This window comes from Ipomoea triloba, chromosome 12 (genome assembly GCF_003576645.1).
Source record: "Ipomoea triloba cultivar NCNSP0323 chromosome 12, ASM357664v1".
NCBI classification, from domain to species: Eukaryota; Viridiplantae; Streptophyta; class Magnoliopsida; order Solanales; family Convolvulaceae; genus Ipomoea; species Ipomoea triloba.
This window is the reverse complement of record NC_044927.1, coordinates 21,936,088-21,958,975: the sequence shown is the minus strand read 5'-3', so window position 1 is coordinate 21,958,975 and position 22,888 is coordinate 21,936,088. Positions and strand designations below refer to the sequence as shown.

The window sequence follows — 22,888 nt, the reverse complement described above, 5'->3', positions numbered from 1 at the left end:
TTTTATTTTCCCATATTATCTTCCCTCTCATCTCTTTTATAGTTTTCAAATTACTATTACCACCACAACCATACCACTATCACCACCACCACCACTATCATCACCAAACTAAACACCACCACACCACCACCGCCACAACTCCGCCACACCACCACCACCACACAACCGCAAGCAACACCAACACCACCACCATCACTACCACAACCACAACCACAACCATTATCACCACCACCACCCGTACTCCACCACAACCACCACTACCACTACCACCACCACTACTACTACTACTACTTATTATTATTATTATTATTATTATTATTATAACAAATAATATGTTCATTTAAAAAAAACAGAAAAATACAAAATTTTAACTTTTAACAAAATAGAAAAATATAATTTTCTTAACACTCAATCAAACATTTAAAAATTAAATTATTTTCTGAAAAATGAGTCATTTTCTTAAAATTATTTTCCAAAAAATATTTTCCAAGTTTATAAACCAACCCTAAGGTTAATATATAAAAAGACAAACTTAAGAGCCAAAATATCGGTAACTATTCATATNAATATATATATATATATATATATATATATATATATATATATATATATATATATATATATATATGAGAGCACAGATTAAGGTAACTAAATACATAATAATCACCCTTATTGACTCTAACAACCTAATAGTCCCTCATTTCCCAACCTGCCCAACGTTAGCAAGATTATCGGCACACTTATTCCCCTCTCTCATGGTATGCTGGAAAACAATTCCTTCAAAACAAGGTGCAAGGAATCTACCATCCTTGAAAAGAGTCGATGTGCAACCATTGTCCTCCTCTTCTCTTCTCATTGCAACAATGACAGACTCTGAGTCAAGTTCAAAAATCACCCTTCGTAAACTCCTTTCATTTGCCAGTCGTAGACCCTCCCTTAACCCTCACAGCTCAGATGTAAAGTTATTCGTCGCCCAATCTTAGTACACTAAATATGAGTTTAAAAGCTGCACTTAATAGTCAAATATATTAAGGATCTGTTTGGAAACATGGAAAGTGACTTCTAGAAGTCATTTTCTAGATTTTTCTATGTTTGAGTATTCAAATAATGTCAAAAGGAAAATATTCATTATGGTAAAGGTCCAATTTGACAGAAAATGACTTCATAAATTTTTAGTCAAGAAGACATTTTCTGGATTTTTTTTATTTTCCCATATTATCTTCCCTCTCATCTCTTTTATAGTTTTCAAATTACTATTACCACCACAACCATACCACTATCACCACCACCACCACTATCATCACCAAACTAAACACCACCACACCACCACCGCCACAACTCCGCCACACCACCACCACCACACAACCGCAAGCAACACCAACACCACCACCATCACTACCACAACCACAACCACAACCATTATCACCACCACCACCCGTACTCCACCACAACCACCACTACCACTACCACCACCACTACTACTACTACTACTTATTATTATTATTATTATTATTATTATTATAACAAATAATATGTTCATTTAAAAAAAACAGAAAAATACAAAATTTTAACTTTTAACAAAATAGAAAAATATAATTTTCTTAACACTCAATCAAACATTTAAAAATTAAATTATTTTCTGAAAAATGAGTCATTTTCTTAAAATTATTTTCCAAAAAATATTTTCCAAGTTTATAAACCAACCCTAAGGTTAATATATAAAAAGACAAACTTAAGAGCCAAAATATCGGTAACTATATATATATATATATATATATATATATATATATATATATATATATATATATATATATATGGCTACGCTCTAATGAGAACAAGTGCCCATGAGAAAAATAAGAACCATTTACAGCTGTTCACGTGTCCAGATCAACGAACCAGATGTAATTTTTAAAAAACGACACGGTGACATTTTCGTAAATAACCCGAACTTTGGTGCAAGTAAATGTGTTATAAGTGCAAGTAGCTGGTGCACCTTTGCAAGTAAAAAGTGCAAGTAAAATCACTTACAAGTGCATCTATTTTAACTTACAAGTGCAAGTAATTTATCTTATTAACATTCTTACACCTAGGTGCAACTAATTATAACTTTAGGTGCACTTAGTATTGATGCTCAGTGTACATTTTACTTGCACCCGTAATAGATTTTACTTGCACTAATAATACATTTTACTTGCACTTAAGTGCATTATATAAACTGTTACTTGCACTTGTAATACATTTTATTTGCACTTCGATGTTCAATTATTTATGAAAATACCACCGTATTTAAAAAAAAAATCTCATCTATTAAATCTGGACACGTGAACGAATATCATGCGTTCTGAATTCTCTTCTAGGTGCACCACACCATCATATATCCCAAAGTCCCTTATATACCACAAAAGAAAAAGAAAAAGAAAAAGAAATAAAAAAAAAAAAAAAACTACGGAGTACATACTAATATATCTTTAGTTAGGTTTTCAAAAAAATATATATATCTTTAGTTAGTAGGTAATGATTTGATTACCATCCCCATCTCATGACTTGCATCGACAAGACTTTTTATCTTGACTTTTATGATTATTTGCCAGCAAATTCATTTATATTATTGTTTATAAAATTCATCTTCGTTGCTTATCCAATATTATAATATATGATTATAATATATATTATCCAATATGATTATTGGAATTGGATGGCGAGCAATTCTTTTGACCCTTTCTATTTTTTTAGAATGTCATGGGAAACACAAAGTCATATTATCTAAACGTGTGATGGTTTTGGTCTGAGACTTATTGACAAGAATTAAACATGTGGCCTTCTAGTAATCATATTTCATTCAGTCGGTCATCTTTTTTATCGCTATTTTTTTATTTAACAATATAATAAAGTAATACTAAAAATAGAGAGATATTTTGAGAGTTACTAACAGCAAATTTTTAATCTTTTAAAGAAATGAAAAAATAAAAAGTAAAATAAAAAAGAGTATTGGTAGCTGTATTTTCTAAATTAAAAATTTAAAAATTGATTAAATTATTTGACTAGTAGACTTTTGGTATGGAACACTCTCAAATTTAGAATTAACAATTTGTAACGATAAAAATTTTCAACTATCTTCCCGATACATACATTCAAGTAGTAACGACAAATTTCTCTCGTTATTCAAAAATAAAAATCATATAAACCATTCACTTTCTAGCTCCCTCATTATATAGTATACATGCTATTGTCAATTTATGCGAGTTTAACTTTGAATCAACTTAACTTTAAATCGGGTCAAATATATGCCAAGAGAACATAAAAATAAATTTTAACATTTTTTAGTGAGCAAAAAAAAAAAAAATGACCTCTAGAATAACTACTCTTAATATTTTATCAATTAATCCATTTAAACTTAAGAGTCATCACTACTCTAGTAGGAATTAAACACTGTTTTTATCTTTAAAACGTTACAAATAAGTAACTAAACTTATTACGTTTGTGTAATTAAATTATTAAACTAAAAGCATATATAATTAGATTATTAAATCAGAAAAAAATGTATAATTTATATTTTTTACAGTTCATCACCATGCTTTTAAGTAATGATTGTTTAGTTTTTACATAATTTTTTTTTAATATTTCAAACTAACATTAAAAAAAAAAGGACTTTTTTTAAAGAGACAATCATTGCCACCTCCGTAGCATAAAGACGAGTAGACGACTCAACAATTATGGAGTATTACCTGAAAACATGTTAGTAACAAGTAACAAAAATACAAATTACACGTTTGACAATTTTGTTTTCTTTTTAACTTGTTGTATTCTTTTTTTTTTTTTCTTTTTTTTTAGTACTACTGACTCGGTTACAATGTATTCTTCTTAAAAAGATTAACACCATCTAAAATCTTCCAAATATAGTGATTTTGTCACGTTCAATTTTAAACTTTTAAACTATCATCCGTTTTTTTTTTCGACTTTCAAATTATTATTATCTGTGGTTCAAGTTAACCATTCATAGCCCTTCAATTATCAAATTTTAAATTTTAACGATGGTCCTTCTAAAAAAATTCACAGTCGGTAGAAAAATTACATGTGATCAATTTAAAAATTTAAGACTAAATATAACAAAATCACTATATTCGGATGAATTCTTATGTGATTAGCTCTTAAAAATCCCCCAACTTGTCATTTTCAATCAATATTACAACCCGGATGATAACACCATTTAAAAATATCTAATCTATCTTCATTATGATATTTTGAATACAACATTTGATATCCTCAGTATCTGAGATTAATTCAAATTTCACTTGAATTGAATTCTCAATTATTTATTTTTAATATTCCAATTTTTTTAATCTCTTTATATTCATTTTTTTTTTTATGTTATCCACTGTAATTATTATTGATATATTACCATGCAATAATTATATTTTCATTAAAAAAATTAGCAATAATATTCTTGTAATTATCCTATCCAATCTAAGAAACCGAGAAATCAAGGGCAGACAACATTAAATTCCTCACATATATATTTCAACATCATAAGAAGAGCATTGAAATCCAAATACATATATATATATATATATATATGCTACATACACAGACGACACGCGACCTTGGATCTTCCGATTCATGTGGATTCAACCGACTTGGGAGACAGAGATCCCAAGCCATGGGGGGCCTTGGCAGGCATGGAGTTTGATCTCTTGAACCACTCCGACGGGGTGGGGCCCGCCCGATGAAGACGGCACCGGAAAGATCCCTGGTGGGTCGTCGGCGAGCAGAGGCAGTGGTGCCCCTTGCGCGAGTTCGCCGGCGCGTCCCCGTCGGCGCTCTTCGGAGATGTGATCGTGGCGGTTGCAGAAGCATTATGGGAGGCCATGTTTGGTTGTGTGTTTGCAAGTGGTGAGAGACAGATGACAATGGAGTGTGTACTTATAGGGGAATAAATATTGGACTTTGGGAAAATAATTTTTTAGTCCCTCAATTTTTTGAAAATTATAAAACTAGCCCTTTAAATTATAAAACAAATTAGAGAAAATTGCGTTTATACATATGCGTAATTATCTTTTAACCTTTAAATTATGCACGAAGTGATAATTTTAATCCATTAGAGAATATATCTACAATCAATATCTCATTTAATAAAGTGACTGATTTGGTTATTAATGGGCTAAAATTGTTACTTTGTGCATAACTTAAAAGTTAAATATGGTTATACATATAACTCAGTGATTAAGTTTATACTATAAGTATAACTGGATAACTAAAAATGCAATTTAACTAATTGAGGCATCAACTTTTATTTATTTTTAAGGTTCTATACTTCTATGATGAAATATTTATAAGACGTGTAATATATAATTAATGGATTGAATTTATAATGTGTTTAACAATTAAATAATGAACTAAATTTATAATTCAATAATAGTTGAAGGGTTAATAGTATAAATTTTTATTGGAATGTTCTCTTTATATTTATCGAAATTGCAATCGAGTGCTCCTTTTTTTTTTTTTTTTTTTTTTACTTTATTTCATTTTTAGGGGATAAGAGGATAACGTGTCGTTCTTTAATTTGTTTAACTATTTTTGTGCGTGTACTGTGGGCTATGCTTATTTATTTATTTATTATTTTATTAATACTGTGTGCCATGTCTCAAAATATAAAATATGTTAATAGGAAAAGTGGATCAGGTAATTTTCATTGATGAACTTTAAAGATATCGTTCTTGAACATTTAGATCTCGAAGTGACATTATTATCACTTACAAATAATGAACATTTATTTTATTCAGAAATAATGATTAAATTAGATTTAAAAAAAAATTGATCAAATTAGATACTGAATTACACATACAAATATGATTATTGTAATAACTTCTTCACAAACCAAATTCGCGTTATTAGACTAACACTTGACTAGTACTTCAAATAATGTGATGATGTCTTGATGATGGGCTTAGTTCAATGGTTATCTTATAAGTCTTGCATCTACGACAATGATAAAAATTGAAGAGAGTACAACTCATGATTTATCTGGGTAGGGGTTATACACTTATGCTATAAACCTAATGTATCAAAGTAAATAATAATAATAATGTGATGATGTGGTGGTTAAACCCACCCACCCTCCTCATTCATTTTTGCCATGGTGACAAAGAAAAGTTATTTATCTCTTGGCTAGAGACGTAGGATGGTGTGGGTCGGGTTTTTTTGTTTTTGTTTTTTTAATAATGTAAAATTGTTTAAATTTTAATAAATAAATAAATTTTAAATGCCACGTCATCATATTACTTGAAATATTAGTCATTCTTGTCTAATTGCATCAATTTGACTTGTTAAAGGAGTCTATTATATTTTTTAAAAAGCTAGATGATATAATTGTACTTTCATGTGCAATTCAAATGATTAATTTGACCATTATTCATTTTATTAAATGAAAGCACATATAATGTTTTATAATAATGGAACTAAATGTGAAATGTTTATAAAAAAAGTAGTACTACTAACTCTTGTCATAAATAATTTGTCTATAGTTATCTCATGAAATAATAATGAGATGTCTATAAATTGTGTATAATAATCGTAAACACGATAAAATTGTTAATTTTTTGTCCAACTAGCCTGTAGACATTGTGATTTGTGGCACTCCACTAGGTTTTGTGTCAATTTTATCATATGGGTTCTTTGGGTGTTTGTTGGCAAAGGAAAATGCGTGCTTGAACTGAGCTTGTTTCTTTGGGTTCAGCCAGCTTTAAAAAAAAGTCCAAACATAATTCGTCTATTGTATATGTTATGATAGCAAGTTACGGAGTATATTGTAGGCCATTCTTATATTTTTTTTAAANTTTTTTTTTTTTTTTTTTTTATACTTTATTTCATTTTTAGGGGATAAGAGGATAACGTGTCGTTCTTTAATTTGTTTAACTATTTTTGTGCGTGTACTGTGGGCTATGCTTATTTATTTATTTATTATTTTATTAATACTGTGTGCCATGTCTCAAAATATAAAATATGTTAATAGGAAAAGTGGATCAGGTAATTTTCATTGATGAACTTTAAAGATATCGTTCTTGAACATTTAGATCTCGAAGTGACATTATTATCACTTACAAATAATGAACATTTATTTTATTCAGAAATAATGATTAAATTAGATTTAAAAAAAAATTGATCAAATTAGATACTGAATTACACATACAAATATGATTATTGTAATAACTTCTTCACAAACCAAATTCGCGTTATTAGACTAACACTTGACTAGTACTTCAAATAATGTGATGATGTCTTGATGATGGGCTTAGTTCAATGGTTATCTTATAAGTCTTGCATCTACGACAATGATAAAAATTGAAGAGAGTACAACTCATGATTTATCTGGGTAGGGGTTATACACTTATGCTATAAACCTAATGTATCAAAGTAAATAATAATAATAATGTGATGATGTGGTGGTTAAACCCACCCACCCTCCTCATTCATTTTTGCCATGGTGACAAAGAAAAGTTATTTATCTCTTGGCTAGAGACGTAGGATGGTGTGGGTCGGGTTTTTTTGTTTTTGTTTTTTTAATAATGTAAAATTGTTTAAATTTTAATAAATAAATAAATTTTAAATGCCACGTCATCATATTACTTGAAATATTAGTCATTCTTGTCTAATTGCATCAATTTGACTTGTTAAAGGAGTCTATTATATTTTTTAAAAAGCTAGATGATATAATTGTACTTTCATGTGCAATTCAAATGATTAATTTGACCATTATTCATTTTATTAAATGAAAGCACATATAATGTTTTATAATAATGGAACTAAATGTGAAATGTTTATAAAAAAAGTAGTACTACTAACTCTTGTCATAAATAATTTGTCTATAGTTATCTCATGAAATAATAATGAGATGTCTATAAATTGTGTATAATAATCGTAAACACGATAAAATTGTTAATTTTTTGTCCAACTAGCCTGTAGACATTGTGATTTGTGGCACTCCACTAGGTTTTGTGTCAATTTTATCATATGGGTTCTTTGGGTGTTTGTTGGCAAAGGAAAATGCGTGCTTGAACTGAGCTTGTTTCTTTGGGTTCAGCCAGCTTTAAAAAAAAGTCCAAACATAATTCGTCTATTGTATATGTTATGATAGCAAGTTACGGAGTATATTGTAGGCCATTCTTATATTTTTTTTAAAACAAACTACAAATTGTATTATTAATGTAAAGGAATCAAAGCTGCGGGGATAGCTCAGTTGGGAGAGCGTCAGACTGAAGATCTGAAGGTCACGTGTTCGATCCACGTTCACCGCAATTTAATCGCATACATTTTTGAGGGCAAATGCAAAGGAATCAAATGTTCAATACTCCGCATAATTTTGGGATTTATGGGTACGTACCTACAAATAGTGTGACTAAGAGCAACAGAACCTTATCTTTCTTCCATAACAGCAGGAAAAAAAAACCTCCACCACATATGACAATTAATGTTACACGTTAAAATTGTTGCACGCCTTTGTATTAGTCTTTTACTATAGTATTTAAAGGATAGAGAATGCAATTTAACCTTACTATATAGACTATAGTGCACTCTTGACTTTTTCAAAAAAAAAATAATGCACCCTTGGCAACTCTAAGGAATCTCCAAATTGACATGAAAATGATTATTCCATGAATATTCACATCAGATCCCAACCAATATGTAAATTGACAAAAGAATAGTCAACGCAGTATTTCGACAAAAATTTTGACATTTCATGAATAGTGTAGCACCATATATGGTACTATGCTTTTCATCCTACGCCATTTTTGGAGCCGCAATTTGTTTTTTATTTTGCCCCAATTTTGTTCTTAACCTTTTTTTTAATAAACCCTCTTGTATTTTTTTAATGTTTTTTTAATATATTTACATATTTTGTTGAATATTTAAACATAAATTGTGTATTATTAAAAATAAATTATATCATTTAAAAGATCTCATCAATTACCATTAAAACAATACTAATATGGAATATAATTTAATTAAAAATTAAATTACATAAAACATAATTAAAGTTGTAATTTATTAAATTACAACTATATGTTATATTAAAATAATAAAAATATAAATATAAACTTTTAATTTATGAGAATATAAAAAGAAAAATTTAATGTAGAAATAAAATTTGGTGTAAATGGGCGGGAGATGAAAAACTAGCTGTCCATTTTGTAGAATGCCATTTCAGGCATGGAGGACATGCCCTCTAAAGCTCTTAGGATGTTTTGTCTGGAGAAATTGATAAAGCTATTTCGCGAAAATGCATATTGAAGCCAACCAATGCCTCAACTGGAGCGCGAATTCGATGGCGTTAATGATCCGGAGCCTGAAGAAGTGGCGGGTTTGGAACTGTTCACTAAGTTGCAGAGGCTAACTGACATATCAGGAGATGGCGAAGTGAAAAGTTTGATTTTAAGGTAATTGGATTTGGTAAATTGCTTATTTTTCATGTTTGTATTCCACTTGAATTAGATTAATTTGGAATGGCCAAGAGTTCTGGAGCTTAAGTTTAGATTGACTTTAGCTGAGTTTTTAGATTAAGTATTTGTTGTAAATATACCTTTACAATATTATCAGAACAATAGCTAATATAATCAATCAATTAAGGATACAATCACACATGATATCAAATGAATTTGTCAAATTGTTCAGACAATTGACTTGGTAATCGCAGTATTAAGTTCGACACCTAAGATAGTGACATATTGGCCTTCTTGGTTTGAGCCGATCACTTATGGGCTATGGCAACCTAGGCGGGGTTTATCCTTGCTTCCCTCGTCACTCAAATGTTGTGATTGAAGTAGAGTTTTCTACAAGCTACTCCTTCCGGCTACTCGGCTAGGCACAAATGCATTGCAGGCTCACTTGTAGAAGTATATGTTGTTGCCTTGGATTCTTGGAATTCTATAATATATTGTTGAAGAGAACCCTCTTTCATATGCCAAGGGAATCATAAAGGTTCTATAATAGGATATCGTAATGTCAACGTATTTAGGACTCTAGTAGTCATATTCTAAGTCCCCAACTTTGTCAAAAGGCAAATTATACTTCTACTATATGGAAATTGACTAGTCACAATTAGCCACATTAAACAAGAGATTAAATGTCCAATTCATTATCCTTAGGTTATACAATCTTTGGCTTTTGTGAGAATGAATCTTTTAAGCTACGTGATGACTTTGGTTTCCAAAAGAATGAATAGTATTTAGTGGAATAGTTACATATCAAATAAGTATAAGAAATAAGTTATGAAGTAACATTATATTTTCAAACCATAAAATCCAACTGTACTGCCCATTTCATTGTATTGGTTTTGCTCAATTGACTGGGAACCTGAATCAAACTCAGCTTCCCTTGGTCCCTGCTTGCCCCTGAGGTGGCCCTTAACCATGCTGGTTTCTAGACTCAGTAGATGAGGCTGGCAAATGTCGAGCGGAGTTGACTTGATGCCTTGGGCTTGGAGTAACATATCAATAGTACTGTTTATTTTCACAAAATTCATTTTATTTGGATCCAGAAGTGTAAATCAATGTGAATTAGGCAATTAGCACAACCTGCAGCTTGTTGAGAGTAGGGGTTTGTTTGTATTGGGAGGAAGGTTGATGAGCCTTTTTTTATTTGTCCAAGGCTGATAAGAGAGGAGCTGTTCTTTCTGGTTAGTAAAGAGATTGGTACTGAGGAGACTTATGGGTTAAAGCTTTGGTTTTTCTGAAAGACCCCAATTTAGTGCTGGCTGCTTCATTTTTATAGGCATCATTCAAAGAGAGAGACCCTTGAAACTCTTGAATAAAGGAAGTGTTCTAGGTTTTTCTAACAAATGTAATAATTCTTTGAGTGCTCATAGAGAAGAGAAAATGTTAAAGAAACATGAAGAATTCCCTCCAAATCATCTATGGAAAGATAGAAGGCACAGGTAGTTGCAAAGTCCTTTCATAAGATGAGGGGATTGGTTGATTAATACGCTCAATCTTTTGCTTTAGCTGTCCATACTCCATAGTGTTTCTCTTTCAATGTTCTTGAAGTGGTTGTTTTTTCAACTAAAAACTCAATTATATAAGTGTGATGCGGAAGTTAAACTGGTTACATTAGGATTTTATTTAAACAAATGAAAGTAATTAAAATGATACTCTATCATTTGTTGGGTTTATTACACATTGTAACTATCCTCTCATTGGAGAGGGTAATTGTCATTCATTCAGTAAAAATGGTCATCAGTACTCTGCCAGCACTACAACCTCACACTCGGCCAACTAATCCCTCGTCCATATATGGTAAACCAATTCTCGGTTAGAAATATCACAAACACGCATAAAAATAAGATATTTTCTTTCTATCTTGAGAGTATTGAGCAGAGAATAAGTGCAAACAGAAATCTGTATCCCACTAATAGAGACAACATCACAACAGGACAAGACAGGTTGACTGGCTGTTGTCAAGAGAAATACGGTAAAACCATTCTTTAGTTTTTTTTTTTTTGGGTGTTATTCACTGGTCTGATTGTTCATCTGGGTTCAGGGATATGATATGATATCACTTTGTTTTCCATCGCTATTTCAGCTTCTAGAGGACTTGTATTGAACTCTTCTTATAAACTTTTTCATTTTCTAAGTGGCTATGTATTTGAATTGCTCTTGAGCTGTAACTGTCTGGTTTAAAGAAAGCTATCAATTCATAATTTATGACTCAGAGAAAGTTAAGAATTTGTAATTTAGTATAGCGTTCCAGGAAGGATACTAATCATTTTGAATTCTTGAAACTGGCTCTTTTTATCATATATGGCCCTCTATCATACCCAAGGTTGCAGAAGGGGCTAGTTAGGCGGCTGGGGGTGCCTACCACCTAGGCGGCCAAGTAAAATAATAATAATAAGGAAAAATTACACTTTTCGTCCCTAAGTTATAGGGTAATTTTAGAATTCGTCACTAAGTTTTTGTCATACTCACTTTTCGCCCTTAAGTTATCAATGGCGTTGCACTTTTTGTCCGTGAGTTATACTAATTCCAAATTTCGTCCCTAAGTTATCATTACATTGCACTTTTCGTCCCTAATTTAAGTGTGCAAACTTCGGTCAATTTTCGGTTAACTATTTTTTAACCGAACTTTTTCGGTTCTGTTAATAGTTAAAGGTTTTTTAAAACTTTTGGTTAACAATTAATTCAGTTCGAAACTTCTGTTAACCGAAAATTGACCGAAGTTTGCACACTTAAGTTAGGGACGAAAAGTGCAACGTAATGATAACTTAGGGACGAAATTTGCAATTAGTATAACTCAGGGCGAAAAGTGCAATGCCAATGATAACTTAGGGACGAAAAGTGAGTATGACCAAATCTTAGGGACGAATTCTACAATTACCCTATAACTTAGGGACGAAAGGTGCAATTTTCCCTAATAATAATAAAGTGAAGCCGCCCTAAACCCAGAAAAAAACACTCCGCCAAGTTAGGCACTGACTCGGCCGAGTCGGACGACCGACTAAAAGGCGCCTAGGAGTGAAATCCCCTTGCCCTAGCCCCTAGGGGTGCCTATGTGGCTGCCTAGGCCGATTTTTACTGACACTAATCATACAAACAATTTAGAAGTCCTATGAGATTTAGAGTTCAAGTCTTCATAGGATTGTTGTTGACAGTATATCTTATGTCCTCAGGGCATCAGGGGTGATCTTCATCACCACTTCCTTATGAACCCTAAGTATAGTCTAGTTATGAAGAGAGCATCTCTGTAATGGTGACTTGACTTCTAGTGCAATGTTCCATATTGGGATTTGTAGGCCAAACTAGTCTGTTCTCAACTTCGCATTTTATTGACAAAAAAAAAAGGCCTGTATGTTTGAGTTAATGAATTTTCATGCTTTCACATTCTTTAGTATATCGATGTCATTGAATTTTGTTAAAGGGCAATGCTATTTGGACCAAATAGTGTAGGTTCTGTCGTTGTGACAAAGTGTTAAAATCTTTGATATTCGTTGGCTATCTGTGATTTGGCTTATCCCATCATGAACTGATCATATGAAACCACAATAGGTGGTACAAAATTAGGTCTAAAAGATTTGGTCCATGTAGCATTGTCCAGTGTTGAATATGGTAGTAGAATAATATTGATCAAGTATTTAATCTTGTTTTATATGAAAGATGGAGCCAGTAGAGACATGGAAAGTGGAAACCACCAAATGTCTCTTCTCTTGAATACCATTTCAGAGGATTTAATAGGTGAAGAAGAGGATTCTACCAAGTTCCTTCATTGATATTTGAAACGAGTGCAAATTTAAGCCCGAGTGGGGAACATTGGCCAGAATAATACTCCGTATTTATTTAGTTGCTGGCTGGCACTTTTGGGGGTATTTAATCCAGTAAGTTATCAGGTTTCTTGTTTGGTATCATCATAGACGTGATTTTTCATTTTTTCCTGGCCCTGAATATGAGCAAGGACCCAAAGTTCCAGGAGCGGTGGGAATTTAGGAGGAGAGATGACGAGTTTAATTCTTCCAGTGATGACTCCAAATCAAGCTCCAGTTGTGATGCACGTCGAATGAAACATAATTTACTTCCCAGAATTATTTTGTCTCAGTGTGTAGAGTCTAACGATGACCTTAGACCTCAGGAGAGGAATCTACTTGATAGTAATTCGGATGTTAATTTTCGATGCATGGAAGCTACAGAAAAACACATTGGATCAAGCAATCGCTGTAAAGCTACCAAGAATGTTAAAAGGAGAGATCCTGTCAAGCACAGCCCGAAGAAGCAGAAGAGTAGCGCCATGGAGAGTGCATTATGGGATGATCTCAAGACTTTCAGAGAGTCCGTCGTGGGGGAACTCAAGGTTGCTAGAGAAACTATGTTCACACAGATGAAAGATGACATGACAAAACTGAACCCTCAGAAATCAGCTCCCACGCCCCGAAGGAAAGTACAGAGTACTGTAAAAAGACAGCCCAAGAACAAAAGTGAACCGTGCAGGAGAAATCGCAGTCACTCTTGCAAACCAGCGGTTAGGTCTCTGGAGAAGAAAATGGACCTTGATTCTACCAATTGTTCTACAATCTGCATAGAGCAAGTAAGCCGTGATCAAGCCCTCAAAGCTGTCCCGTCATACAAGAACAACGAGAACAGATCAGTCATATCTTTGAAGAAGCCAATTTGTTTAGTCAATGATTCTGAACATTCTGTTTCTGCTTCATATCCAACTTTGCCTACTGTCTTCACAAAAGCGCTGGTTGAAAATCTGAACAACATGGTCCCTTTGAGGGATCAAATTCAGCCAACCGTGATCACGACTGACAAAGACTCAATTATAGAAAAGGAAAGTTTGGGCATCAATGCAAACAATCATATTGGTTACATTCTTGGCAACCAGGAGGAGGAACCATCTGGAAGTTTTACCCACATTAACTCCAAAAGTCTTTGCCTTTATGATCAAAGCAGAATGAACATGGCATTCCAAGTACCACCCCTCCATATGCTGTATAATACTTCCAACATTTCAAGCCAAGCCATTCCCGAGAACACTTTGCAAGGAAATAACAGATTAGTCCTGGGGACGAACAGCGGAACTCTAAGCTTCTCTGGGGGAAATCTTGCTCTTGCAGAATGCTTTATCTCTAATAGTGTGGGCAGCCATATGGCTTACAGAAGAAACAGGGGGCTAGTATCATTTAGATGTCAAAATTACAAAGAAAACCATCTTTTACAAAATAGTTTGGAGAAAGATTAGGAAATGCTTTTACTGTGGAAGTGGATTGATTGATTATGTGGTTTCTGCTCTTTATTCTGTTGTGGAATTGCCTCATGTTTTGCTGTCAAATACTCATCCTGATGAATGTATATCAGATGTTAGATCTTTTCATAGAGCCAAATAAATATCATGAGAATGAAATTAGTATTGGCAGTCAGCTTTTTTAGTCCATTCCGGCTTAATATAATATTTATTAGATTCTTGAGTTATTCTCCAGGACTGTGCTTTGGACATTTAATTTCCTTGAAATTTACAATGCAGAATACTACATCTTATCTTAGTAAAGATAAAGATAGAAAATTGCTTGTTATACTTATATTTATTCTCACTTTTTATCTTATTTTTTACTCTTTATTTATGTCCACACATTGATCCTCTTTGTAAAAGAGAGACTATGGATGGGAGTTGATGGTTTTATGAAAAAATTTCACTTTTCTTCTCTTACTATTGGACATGCATCAAATTTGATTCTTAACTATTACGGAGTAATATTTTTAAATTAGATGCATGACTATGTAATTTTCTATCACATTTGGTCTTACCGTCTAATTTCTCAGTCAACTATTGTTGTAATTTCAACAAAAAATATTTTTTTTTCGGCAATAGTTGTCCGAAAATACTCTTTTAATTAGAACATATTATTTTTTTGTCCGAAAATACGGCTGTGTGGACCATGGTCCATGCAATAATTTGCCTTTATTGATGGGTTGTAAAAAGGCGGATAAGTAAGCAAGAAGAAGGGTAGATTCAGTGTGTGCAAAGGATGAGAAATATGATCCTTGGCATTATAAGACGTCAGCATAATGTTTGATCAGAAAAGCATGGTGGCCTCCATCCCTAATCATTGACGACCAAAGGAGTTAATTGTCACATGGTTCGGTCCAACTGATCCCTGTGACGGCCGATGTTTGCGGAGAGCAGCTTCTGTGCATATGCCACATTTATGTACATACCCCTCCTGTTTTGTCCCTTTAGGATATACTCCTCTTACTATTGTTTTTTGGTTCGCTATTTAGTCTCCTTCCGACATTATGATAGATACATTTACATTTACCTATCATAAATAGCTGCTCCCTAAAGTGAAAATTGTATGTTTTGATAGTTATTGCATATTTATGATGCTTCAAAATGTCACATCACTTTTTTTTTTAGAAGAAAAACTTAATTCATTAAATCCTCCAAAAGACAAAAAAGATGAGAATTATCAAATCACTTCCCACAACCTGACTCAGAAACGGCCTCCCGAGTAACAATGTGGGCGGCGCGATTCACAGATCGATTAACAAAATGAAATTCAACATCATTAATCAACGATGCTAATTCTTTAATATCCCCTACTATTAAACCAAAAGCAGAAATAAAATCCGGACTAGAAATAGCTTTAAAAACCAACTAAGAGTTTGTTTCCACATCAACATCACCCAACCCTGTATCATTAACCAGCTTAGGGTCTCTCTTATGCTTATTGCTTCAGCTTCCATTGCACCATATTTACCATGCACCCGTTTATTTTTCGCAGCAAGAAAAGCACCATTATGATCCCTAAGAATCCAACCAAACTCCATAATACAATTACTTTGATCAGTCGCAGCATTTGTATTCAACTTCAACCGTCCAGTTTGTGGTTTCTCCCATTTAACTATATTGCCAGTAACATCACTTTTATTTTCTGGTTCCGCTATTTAGGCTCCACCCAACATTATATTATGAACCATGTTAATGATGTGGCAATTGCATGTTTAATTTATGATGCTCCAAAATGTCACATCACTTTTGTTTTCTGGTTTCACTATATATTTAGACTCTTCCCAACATTATATTATGAATCATGATACACATCTTTACATTTACCACTCACAAAATAGTCACTCATGATGTGGCAATTAAATGTTTGTGATGCGCCAAAATGTCACATCACTTTTGTTTTATGGTTTCGCTATTTAAGCTCCTCCCAACATTATATTATGGACCAGGCTACATATCTCTATATTTACTACTCACAAACAACCACTCTTGATGTGACAATTGCATGTTTGTGATGCAGCAAAACGTCACACCACATAGTGGTTGTTTGTGAGTGACAATTATATATAGGGATGATTAGCCTTTTCCTTATATTAGGAGTATCATTGCTAGATTTTCTCTTTTCTTTTTTTAATTGGTCAATAAATACTGCATCTATCTCATTTTATCTGTTATGTTTACTATTTATTGGTCAAACCAATTATTTCTTCTTTGCTTATTTTCATTATTATTTTTTAATTTTTAAATTTATTTTTTTGGTGTTTAATAGTATTTTTCATGTAGTTTCTAAGTATATAAATGTTATATATTAATTCTAAACTTAATATTATGAAAACTTAAATTACAAATATATAACTTTCATCAAGTCTCATTGTTAGGATATAATATTTGTGTTATAGTAGGACTCTTGTAGAGTCATTAGCTCAGTAGTATTTATTATCTTTCCTGAACTATTCTCTGTAAGTTTTTACGTTCTCAGATAATTCATATTCTCATCTGGTATCAGTAGTCTCCAGGACTCTCGTTCCATGGCAGGTCAGGCAATCAATGACGGCTCTATTCAGGCCTCTTCTGAGCGGACTGTTTCTGACCTCGATTCTTCTCCTGTGCCTACCGGTTCTCTGTCTTCCGCACATCATTACGTTTCGATCAAGTTGACGAACCACAATTATCTTTTCTGGAGGACGCAATTGACGCCGTTCTTACTTGGACATGGCTTGCTAGGGTTTGTCGATGGTTCGCATCCCTGCCCCTCAGCGCCGGCGACTCCTTCGACCGCAACCAGTGCTGCGGCAGTCGCTGCAGCGGCGGCATCAGCGAAGACTGCTCTCGCTCGTGCGGCGTGGCATCGTCAAGATCAAGCGGTGCTTTCTCTTCTGATCTCGTCCCTGTCTGAGGAAACGCTGCATCTCGCCATTGGACGCTCCTCTTCGCGGCAGTTGTGGCTGGCGGTTGAGCAGACGCTGGGTTCGTCCACTCGAGCTCGGGCGTTGCGGCTGCTTGGCCAACTTCAGGCGTTGCGGCAAGGCGACTCCTCCATTGCTGACTACTTGGGGCGGGCTCGTGTGCTCGTCGAAGACTTGGCGCTTGCCGGCAGTCCCGTTTCGGCTAACGACCAAAACCTGTATGTCTTTCGTGGATTGCGGCTGGAGTATAGGCCGTTGGTGGCGCCGCTGACGAGGGGAGAGCCGATTTCTCTCTCGGAGTTGTCAGATTTTCTAGTTTCGCAAGATTTTATTCTTGTTGATGATGGTACTGATCTTGCACCGGTGGCTATGGCAGCGAGGCGAACTGGTCGTGGTGGTGGTTCGCCGCAACAGCATCGCGGCAGTTCCGGTTGGCAGCAGCATCGGTCGTCGCCTGGCGGTGCTGGTTTGGGTAATTGGCAGCAGCAGTAGCCGAACCAGTCGCGTGGCAACGGCGGTTCTGGTTCGGGTCACGGCAGGTGGAGTCGCGGCCGTGGCCGTGGACGCGGACGCGCGTCCGTTCGCTGTCAGATTTGTGACATGCCGGGGCACACGGCTGTCACATGTTACCAGCGATATTCTGCTGGTTCGGGTCCGCAGGCTCATATGGTGTATCCTGGTGCTGATGTTGGTGCAGTTGAGTCTCACCAGTGGTTCCCGGACACTGGTGCGACTGATCATGTGACACCGGATGCTTCTGCTGCTAGTTACGATGGTCCGGATGTCCTGCGGGTCGGCAATGGTTTAGGTATGCCTATTGTTAGTGTTGGTTCTGCTTCGTTAGCCACTGCGTCTAGGTGACTTGAATTATCTAATGTATTGCATGTTCCCGGTTTGTCTTCTTCTTTACTTTTTGTTCAATGCTTAGCTCGTGACAATAGAGTGTTTTTTGAGTTTCACCCTACGTACGTTCTTTCTTGTGAAGGATCTATTCACCAAGGAAACGATTTTTAGAGGGGGAACTTCGGGTGGTCTATATACTTGGCCGGTTACGGGTCGTGGTCCTTCAGCTTTTTCGGCTGCCCGTGCATCTCCCAGTGTTTGGCCCTCCTCACTCACGTGTCTTGCGTCAAATTTTGTCTTCATGTTCTGTTAGTTCGCATAAGTCTAGTGATATTTTAGATATTTGTTCGGCTTGTCAATTGGGCAAGTCCTCTCGTTTTCCTCTTCCTCGTGTTAGTCATTCTAGTTCTGATGTATTAGACTTAATATATACAGACATTTGGGGCCCTGCGCCTTTGCTTTCTTCTACTGGTTTTCGTTACTTTGTGCTGTTCGTTGATGATTATTCTCGTTTTACCTGGCTATATCCTATGCGTGTTAAAACAGATATCTATTCTATTTTTAACAAGTTTCGGTCACTAGTTGAACGTTCTTACAAATTCTAAACTTAATATTATGAAAACTTAAATTACAAATATATAACTTTCATCAAGTCTCATTAACCAAACTAATCACATAAATTAAAATGACACATAAGAAGTAGTATTTCACATTTGTTTTAAAAGTCCACCTTTGTATTTTTATGAATTCATATGATTACACATACTAGTGATTGAACCATAATGTGATTTGATGTTTATATATGATTACACTTACACTTATCAAATAACATCAACATTTTTGTTTTTATTTTATCAAATGTATCATAATACAAATGACTATGACATGAAACCATTAATCATCAAAACATGTTAATATCATATATAAATATCTCTCGCCTCAACATTCCAAAGGACTAAATAGTACACATGCGGTGTGTATTTATAATTTGTAGTGTAGGAATTAAATTCATGATCTTATTCTTTAATAGTATATTGTGGAGATTTAAAATTTTGAATTTTGATTTAAAATGTTGTTTAATAGTAAAAAGTTGTAAAGAACACTTCATACAAAATATATATACATTTTTTCATATAACAATGGGTATTCCTACCATTATGAGGCTAATTTGGACTGACCCTTTAACCTTGTAGTTACATTCGTAATCCGTTTAATTTATAACTGATAGTATAAATACGCTTACACCGGTCGGTTAGGTAGATCGGTAGGTCGGCGTCTCGGCCCGACCAGTTTGCGGTCCGACCGTCTAAGACCTGTTGATGTTACGCTCGGTTAGCAGAGGTCATGTCGGGGTCCGCCACGTGCTCCATCCCGCTTGGGCAAGGAACGAGGCGGACGCATGCGCGCCACGTTCTCGCCATGCCGGAGCCCCGGCGACCGCGACTTTGCCCTTTTATAAATACCGCATTTATGAGGAGAGAAGCGGATCTTTTGGCAGATTCTAGACGGAGCCTTGAAGTGTGCTCGGACAGTAGGAAAGCCCACTGCCGACCCGCCGAGCCATTCGAGCCCTTTTGTATTATAAACCGGGCTTAGATCCTTTTGATTTATATGAGATCGTATTTCCCGTTTAAGCATCGTATTGCCGCATTTAACATTATCAATAACTGTTCCAAATTATTGGGTTAAATTCATATTATTTTCAATGATATAGTTTCGAAGTCTTAGACTAATTTATTTAAACTATATTTAAGTCGAATGAATGGAACATGATTCTCATACTTTGATGATCATGAATCCTGTTATTGAAAAAGAATGAAAGAAAGAAAATAAAAAAACACAAACCTATTATTGGATGAATGTAAAACAAATGACTTGATAAGAAAGTTGAAATTGTGGAGAATATTTACATCTTAAAGAAGAGAATACAAAAATAAAAACATGCATTTATACCCTCACCACCACCACCACCACCACCACCTCCTCCTCCTCCTCCTCCTCCTCCTCCTCCTCCTCCTCCACCTCCTTCTGTTATTGGGCCATTGTCATTATGTGAACTAAATAAGACTGGCCGTAATGTGGCAAAAATTAATGAAGTGGACTAAAATTGACAATGGCCCAATAACAGTAGGACCAAAAATATAATGAAAATCACTCTTACTATTACTATTACAACATATTTGGTTCACATAATGAATTTTAAGGGAATATGAATAGTATTCCCTAGGAAATGGAATAGGCAAAGAATAAAATATGAATTGTATTCTTTTGTTTGGTTCGATGAAGGAATAGACTTTATGAATGTACATAGTTTCAATGTTTGGTTGGTTTAAGGAATAGAAATGAAATGCGTTTAAAAGACATAAATACCCATATACAAAATTATTATTATTATTATTGTTATTATTATTAGTATTATTATTACTATATTTTCATACATAATTTATATTTTTTTTCACATATCATAATAATAATAATAATAATAATAATAATAATAATAATATTATTATTATTATTATTATTATTATTATTGAATTTATGTATATACTTCAACAAATATAATGTATTATTTAAATGTATATATTTAATTAATTAAATTTTAATAAATAAATAAATAAGTGTATATATATAATACGAAAGGGTATTTTTGGTATTATAGTATAAATGCTATTCCTAAATACTTGGGAATAGCTAATACTAGGGGTAGGGGTGGGCACTTCGGTTCGGTTTTACCGAACCGAATCAAACCGAACCGTACCGAAGTAGTTCAGTTCGGTTCGGTATAAACCGAAAGAACCGAACGGTACTTAATATAGAGAAACCGAACGGTTCGGTTCGGTTCGGGTTTTCACCGAACCAAACCGAAAACCGTTCGGTTTTTTAAATATATATAAAAAATAATAATAATGAATATTGATCCGTGATGAGGGGATGATGGATGTACAAGATATTACTTTAAAATTTGGATTGCTATGTTAATTTTGTGTTTGAATTGTTTTGTTTTTATGTAATATTTATATTTTAGACTTTGGATTATGCGAATATGTATTGTTTGGCAGTGTGTTATTTGAAAAATTAGTAAATGTTGAAAATTGAACATCCTAAACCGAACCGAATCCCGAACCGAATCCGAACCGTTTCATACCGAACCGAAACGAACTTTATTGTAAAACCGAATGGTATCATTTTTTGTAATACCGAAACCAAAACCGAAAAAAACCGTACCGAATCCTGAAGTGTCACCCCTAATTAGGGGGCAGGGGTGCCCTAGGAATGACTATTCCCCCTGCAAAGGGAATAGCTCATTCCCGGGAATACTATTCTCAGGAATAAAAGGACAAACCAAACATTGGAATAGATCTTTTCAGAAATGGTATTTAATTCCTGACCTATTCCATGAACCAAACACGCTGTTACTATTACTATTACTATTACTATTACTATTATTATTATTATTATTATTATTGGAGTATTATTTACCATCTTGTACAATTTTAGAAAATGGTTTTAAAAAAGGAATAAAAAAATTAGAAAAAAAATTGTCAAATAGACACTCAACTTTATAAAAAAATAAATTATAAATTAAAAAAAATTACAACTAAATATATTAACTCGTCAATTTAATGTGATTGAATTGATAAATTGTTAAATTGTTACAATTAAATTAATTAACCAGTAAAACATGTAACTATGCCACTTTTTTTTTTTTTTTTTGGAAATTAACTGTCATTTTTAAAAATTATATATATAATAATGGTTGCTGGAGAATACGAAGAATTCGGCCGCCTCTCTGTCTTCTCCAACACTTTTTCGTCATCTAGACATAGAAGCCATGGGTTCTTTGTATGATTTTGTTTGTTTTAATTTTAATTTTTAAATTTCTTATTTTAATAAATATTGCAACGTTAGTAAATTTTACTAGTTACATTTAAGTAATCAATTAATTGGTCTAATTGTATTAAATCGATGAATTAATGTGTTTAATTACAAATTTTAAAAAATTAAGGACCTAATTACTTTTTGTATAAAGTTTAATTTTAAAAAATTAAGGACCTAATTACTTTTTGTATAAAGTTTAAGAGTTTATTTGATAGTTCTCTAACTTCTCTCGAAAAATTATTTTAATCATTGACAAAACTTGGTGGTTTGAGTATAATATTTGAAGAAAACAATGATCTCAGCTGCTACCATTAAACACTTTGGGGGGCCATCTGAAATTATCTTGAATTTTTAGTCCAACCAGAAAAGGGGTAAAACTGAGAAAAGAATATTATAACGAAAAAGAAAGAGTGAATATAAAAAGTAAAACGACAGCGTACGGCGATTTCCGTCTTGTAAATGTCAACCCCAAATAAGGCAGCGCACTGGATCAA

General features: G+C 33.7%; 1 protein-coding gene and 1 non-coding gene across 2 annotated transcripts; both read left to right on the top strand.

Moving 5' to 3' along the window:
• The first annotated feature begins 8,218 nt into the window (after positions 1-8,218).
• Positions 8,219-8,291, top strand: TRNAF-GAA. Its single transcript has one exon. It is a non-coding gene; the product is annotated as a tRNA-Phe (tRNA).
• A 903-nt stretch (positions 8,292-9,194) lies between these two features.
• On the top strand, positions 9,195-14,831 carry LOC116000290. The gene is made up of 2 exons (XM_031240358.1): positions 9,195-9,431; positions 13,143-14,831. Exon 2 carries the CDS (start codon positions 13,429-13,431, stop codon positions 14,719-14,721), a length of 1,293 nt encoding a protein of 430 aa, XP_031096218.1. The 5' UTR covers positions 9,195-9,431; positions 13,143-13,428; the 3' UTR covers positions 14,722-14,831.
• The last annotated feature ends 8,057 nt before the right edge of the window (positions 14,832-22,888 follow it).

Coding starts and splice junctions, on each gene's coding strand:
- LOC116000290 (XM_031240358.1), top strand. CDS start 13,429: ATGAGCAAGGACCCAAAGTTCCAGGAGCGGTGGGAATTTAGGAGGAGA.